The sequence below is a fragment of the Elephantulus edwardii genome, unplaced genomic scaffold (assembly GCF_000299155.1).
Source record: "Elephantulus edwardii isolate Elephantulus edwardi_28Jun2011 unplaced genomic scaffold, EleEdw1.0 scaffold00350, whole genome shotgun sequence".
NCBI classification, from domain to species: domain Eukaryota; kingdom Metazoa; phylum Chordata; class Mammalia; order Macroscelidea; family Macroscelididae; genus Elephantulus; species Elephantulus edwardii.
Genome location: NW_006400100.1, coordinates 403,891 through 409,945, shown reverse-complemented (window position 1 = coordinate 409,945; position 6,055 = coordinate 403,891). Strand labels below are relative to the sequence as shown.

At 51.7% G+C, this 6,055-nt stretch overlaps 1 protein-coding gene across 1 annotated transcript in view; it reads left to right on the top strand.

Annotated features, from left to right (window-relative positions):
* The first annotated feature begins 645 nt into the window (after positions 1-645).
* TELO2 (telomere maintenance 2) overlaps positions 646-6,055 on the top strand; it is a 12,197-nt gene continuing 6,787 nt past the window's right edge. The window contains exons 1-8 of the mRNA XM_006901920.1: positions 646-983; positions 2,369-2,646; positions 3,137-3,205; positions 3,329-3,476; positions 4,517-4,619; positions 5,082-5,150; positions 5,322-5,463; positions 5,656-5,792. Coding sequence (XP_006901982.1) covers positions 646-983; positions 2,369-2,646; positions 3,137-3,205; positions 3,329-3,476; positions 4,517-4,619; positions 5,082-5,150; positions 5,322-5,463; positions 5,656-5,792 — 1,284 coding nt within the window. The remainder of the gene's footprint in view (positions 984-2,368; positions 2,647-3,136; positions 3,206-3,328; positions 3,477-4,516; positions 4,620-5,081; positions 5,151-5,321; positions 5,464-5,655; positions 5,793-6,055) is intronic.

Below are 6,055 nucleotides of genomic sequence, written 5' to 3'. Positions count from 1 at the left end.
AACTCAGTGTCTTCCTACCCTGCTGCTGTGCAACCTATTTGTACTTTTCCTATAGGACAGAGCAGAACAGCCTCATAGGGTTTCCACGACTAAAATCTTCCTTCCTGGCTCTTAGCAATTACAGATCTTTAGGTTAACAAACTAATGCTTTGTACATCGCCCTATCAGGACAACTTAAAAATGCCCCCGTGCAACTCCAGGAATTCTCTGGGGACTGGTCACCCAGGATAAGAGCTCCTCCTGGGGAAGATCCATTAACAGCCTCACACTGGGAATTAGACCCTTAGTGGAAATATTGTCAAATGTTGGAAGGGAATGGAGCTTCAGTTGGGCTGCTGACTGAAATGTTGGCAATTCAAATTCACTAGTCACTCCACAGGATAAAGATGGTCATTCTAGCGTGGGTATGAGTGGGAATGAATTTAATTATGGGGGGCAGGGTGGCTGGGGTTTGAAAGGAAGGAATGGAGGACAGGTTGATCTTGGGGTCAGGGAAATGGGGTCCTTGGGAGCATAATTAGATCAGAAGGAGGACGTTCTGAGGTCGTGGGGAAAAGTCCCTGTCCATCCCCCACACTGAAGCTGGAGTTGATACTGAGCTTCTCAGCTCCTCACTTGCTCTGCTGTGATGTCTAGGCCCTCCAGATGGAACCGGCGCCCTCTGAGGTCCACCTCGCTATCCGAGATGTCATCCATATCCTCTCATCTTCTGAAGATGGCAGCTGCATTGTCTCCACTCTGGGGTCCTTGAAGCGCTACTTCAGTGATGCAGGAGAAGGGTCAGCCCTCCCTAAGGAAAGGGAGGAGTTTGCCAGGCTCCACTTCTCCACTCTCCTCAGATGCCTGGTCAGCAAACTGAGCCCTGATTGGCTGGAACTGCTCCCAAGTGGGCAACTGGAAGAGTTGTGGGCCAGCTTTTTCCTGGAGGGCCCGCCTGACCAGGCCTTCCTGGTGCTAATGGAGGCCATTGAGAGCACTACTGGGTAAGCAGGGTAGCATGGCAATTCCAGGGCACCTGACTGCTGAGCAGGACAGTAGACGAGTGATTGTGATCTAGTTGGCTGCTTAAATTCTAAGCATCTAGTATCTCTTAGATGCTAAGGAAGACAGAGACTTCTGGAAACAGGGAGGGATGTGGTGGTTTTCTTGGTAGTGGATCTGATCTGCTGTGTCAGAGGATTCCTGGTGACTCAGTGGGTTATACGTTGGGCTGCTGCTGAAAAGTCAGTTCAAATCCACCAGCTACTCTGTTGGAGAATGCTGGGCAGTCTCCTCTCCTGTGAAGATTTACAGCCTGAAATCTAATGCAGGATCACTGTGACTCAGAATTGACGTGATCAGTAGTTTTAGAGTTTTTCTGCCACTTGCCTACTCACTCACCTCTCTCATGGCCACAGAGCCGCCTCCTCACTGTGTTCATGGGAAAAAGGAACCGTGCTAAGGTACCAAAGTTAGTGCCAGATAGAACCTTTGCAGCTACTGTCACCTCCCCAGGCCACAGGTAGGTAGTTGGCCCTGGGCAGCACAGCATAGCCACACTTTCATTTAAGGAGATTTTAACTGGCCCAGGGACTTGTCAGGTGCCCTGTGCGTCCCAGGCCCTTCCCAAGTCAGCAGCAGACCTTGTTCCATGTCTATGGGGAGCAGAGGTCATGGCAACTTGCATGGAGCAGGAAATGATGGATTCCCTGGTGGGAGGGCTATACCTGTTATGAACTCCTGTGCATGTTTTGGAGTGAAGTCACAGCAGTTCCTTCCCTTTCGTTCACTGTCTTAGAATCCAAACTCGCTCACATCAGGTCAGTTCTAACTCACAGCAATCCTACAAGAACTACCCATAAGATTTCCAAGGTTATACATCTTTATGGAGGCTGACTGCCACATCTGTCTCCGAGGAGTGGCTAGTAGATTGGAACTACCAACCTTTTGGTCTGGTCTGGTTGATTGTTCTGAGGAGCATAGTCTTCATGGGCCTTATTGTTCACTTCACAGGCCTGTGTTGTCTGGCTGCCAGATGATCCTAGGGGTGGGTTCAGTTTCAGTTTATCTAAGGGCCACAATCTTAGGGGTTCCACTAGTATATATCAGATCAGTAAGCTTAGTCTTTTTAATAATTTTACATTTTATCCCACATTTTACTTTGTACTCTAACCAGGTCTTTGTCTTTCTGATCAGAGGAGTCGTGAGAGGTAGTGAGGAGACTGTCTAGCATTTCTGTTCTCAGGGTTTGAAGACTTCGGATCACCTGCTCCCGTAGGCCTTGGGGCTACTTGACTACAAGCAGTCTTGTCGGGGTTGCTTTGGCTGGGGTGCTAAGGATGGGGTTTAGGGTCCCTGCACTGTGACATGTCTGCTCTCGTCCACTTAGCCCTAGCTACCGTCTGATGAAGCTGGCATGGTTGCTGGAGCGGTTCCTGCGTGGGGGCAGGATGGCGGCACTGATTGGGGTGCAGTGTCAGCAGCAAGCACAGCTTGGCTCCTCCCTGCTTCAGGAGACACTGCTTAGCAAGGTGGCCTGTGTTCCTGACCACCTGAGCAACCGCCTGCAGCGTGAGAACCTGGCTGTGTTCCTGCCACAGGGGTACTTCCCCCTGCTGGGTGAGGAGCTCATCCGCACTCTTCACATGGTGGTGGATAGTCTGCGTGGTGAGCACCTCCCACCCACCCCTGCAGGGTGACCCTCCTGCTGATCTGTCAGGGCCTTACAGGTCTTGGGAGAATCTCTGGGCTGTGTGGAGTAAGTGGCTGACAGCTAAGGCTGCTAACTGAGAGATGGGCGTCATGATACAAAGGCCTAGTGATCGGCTTCTGAAAGAAACATCAACTTTGGGAAAACCAATGGGTACAGTTCTCCAGACACATGTCACATTGGAGGCAACTTCTCAGGACTGGTGGGGCTACTGGGCCAATCAGACAGTGCCCCTTTTTCCTAAGTTTCCACTCACCCTTTGAGTATGACCTCACAGCATGGCACTTTTCAGATTTGGGTTGGAATTCGACCACTTGGAATCATGAGTCAGACCTCTTATATGACCTGGCCTTTTTGAGATAAAGTGTCTCCCGCCTTGAGAACAAGATTTCTCCCTCCGTGTAGGTGGGCATCATCCTCCCTCACCACCGGTTCCCTCTGTCCCAGGTGGTGTGGACTGCTCTGTTGCCTTTGTGTCTCAAGTGCTGGGGAAAGTCTGTGTCCAGGGGCGACAGAGTGAGTATTTCCTGTCCATCCCCTCAGCCATTCCCATGGGTCTTGGGAGGTGGGACTGTGGCCCTCCTGGACCCTGTCCTGTGGTGCCCTCTCACGCTTGGCTCAAGCCCCATGTCCCCACAGAGGAGCTCCTGGGGGTGTTGGTGCCCCGCCTAGCAGCGCTCACACAGGATGACGGGCTGTGGCAGCGGGTGTGCTGGTCCCTGGTGGAGCGTGTGCCCGACCGAGCTGTAGAGGCCATGCTGACCGGGCTTGTGGAGGCCGCTCCTGGGTGAGACACGCACTGGGTGCCCTTGGGCTGGGGTGGGGTTGGAGAGTGTGCCCTACTTTGTATGAGGCTGAGCATGACTGTTGTGTAATTGTCTACACGGTGTCTTGTTCAGTGGCATCTGGCGCTTCCACAGAGGTGCTGTGTCAGGTGACTATTTAATCGGCCATGTGTATCGTGATGGCGACGCTCCAGCCTGGCTCTGAAGCTATCATGGCTCTTTTTTTTTTATTGAGATATTAACAAAAGTTTACAGAGAATTTGGATTTCCATTCTTTCCTTGTTGCACATTTTCCTCCCTACCCCAGCCCAGTTTGCTTTTCTCTTTAAAAAAAATTCTTCCATTGTTGCACAGTTTCCCCCCTCCTTGCTATGGTGTATGCACTTCTTATTCTGGGCTATTATACAAATAATACCTAATCATATATTCCTTTTAAACAGTTCTTTCCCTCAGCTGTTTCAATGCAGTGTACATTATTTACCTCCTCTTTTCTTAGTTCCCCTTCAACCCCCATGTCAGTCCTGTTTTGTAACAGTGGCATTAGTTATGTGTCCTCTTATGACAGATATTTCACTCAGCATAATGTTTTCCAGGGTAATGCATTTTGTATAGTATTTTATGGGTTCCTTGTTTTTTCAGTGCTGCATAGTATTCCATTGCCTCTATCCATTTGTTTGTTGATGGGCACTTGGATTGTTTTTACCTCTTTGCTGTAGTGAACAACACAGAAATAAACATAGGTGTGCATGCCATGGCTCTTCCTGTCCCCACATTCTCACCAGTACTTGACTGCATAGAGCTGGCAATGGGTCCCTCAGACAAGGCAGTGGCATTCCACACCCCTCTTGAGGCAGTACAGGCCCAGTGACAAGGGACTTCATACAATAGGGCATGTGGTGATGAGAAACTCCCTCTACTCAGAGCCTGAACCTAGAGCTCCTGCGGATTCAGTGCTGAGATGCCAGGAGCCAGCAGCCCAGGTCTGTGCTCATGCACATGCCGTCCGGGTAACCATGTCCAGACTGTCCCCAATCCCTTTCAGGCCAGAGGTCCTGTCACGATTGCTGGGGAACTTGGTGATGAAGAATAAAAAGGCGCAGTTTGTGATGACCCAGAAGCTCCTGTTTTTACAACACCGATGCTCGGTGAGAGCTGAGACACAGCATGGCAGGGAGATGGCCCCATCACCTGTCCTTCCCTGAGGTGGGGGCTGAGAACATGACAGGGTCTATGAGGGGCCTGTGTGAGTAGGTAAGGGGTTTGCCAGAACATGAGGTGAGGGGCTGTGAGGAGTAAGGTAAGAGTTTTGTGAGGTTATGAAGTGAGGGAGCTGTGAGGGGTGAAGGATCTATGAGGACATGAGGTGAGGGGACCATGTGGATGTGAAATACTATCAGTATCTTGATTCCACTGTAAAGGAATGAGTTGGGCAGTGTCTTTAGAGTAGCCACTTGGCCCTCTGTATGTGAACACAGCGTGGCCTACAGCAACCCTGCCTGTGGGTGCTACTTTGGTGTGGAGAGGCCCTTTCCCAGGGCACCTACTGTCCACTGGAGTCAGCTGTCAGCTCCTGATGATATTTAGTGACAAGGCTTACCTCTTTGCAGACATCCATGCTACAGAGCCTCCTGGGGTACTTGGCTGCCGAAAGCCAGCGTCGCACTCTGCTTGTGCAGGTACTGCTCCTTCCCTGTCTCTTGGCAGCACTGTGGCCCCAGTGGCACTGGGACACTGGGTCTGTTTCTGGTGGAGGACGGAACAAAGGGACACAGCTGCCTCCAGACATGGGACCAGCTCTGGCAGAGGCAGGAAAAGGGGACACACCTGACATGGGCATCTCCCACCAGGTGCTCCGGGAGCTCCTGGAGACCTGGGGCAGCAGCAGTGCCGTGAGGCATGGGCCGCTCCCGCAGCAGCTTCATCTCAGCAAGGCTATCCTCGTGTGCCTGACGCTCCTGCGGGACGTTGAGCTCCAGGATATCCGGGAAGGTGAGAGGTGGCAGCCTGGCCAGATGCACTGGGCGGGGGGGACCATGTCTTGGGTACATGTGGGATGCCTGAAGTCTTAAGCTGTGCAATGGGGGCAGACTAGGACTTGAGGCCATGTGGTGGAGACGTGCAGAGGTTCAGGGACATTTGTGGGAATGCCCAGGGACTCAGAGTGGTCTGCACTATTTCCAGAGCTGCTGGCCAGCATGATGGTGGGGGTGCAGAGCCACCTGGACAGCAGCCTGCCACCCGTGCGTCGCTCAGGCATGTTGGTGGCCGAGGCCCTCAGTGCCCGCCTACATCCTGAGGGCCCGCCCCTAAAGTTCCAGGTAAGGAAGGCTACTGTGTCGGGCCCTCCTCATGCATGCAGCATGCTTGTGTGCTGGTAGTGGAGTCACAGAGGACAAGTGACTGGGTACAGAAGGTGCTCTGTAGCTTAGATAGGTGCTGCAACAGCAGGGCCAAGCTGGGACCCTGCCAGGTGCATCTCTGCACACACATTGTTTTTGTTTTTTTTTTTCTATTTTTCTATAATTATATTTTATTAATTTTCATAAACATTTACAGAGATTTTGGGCTTCCACTCATTCAT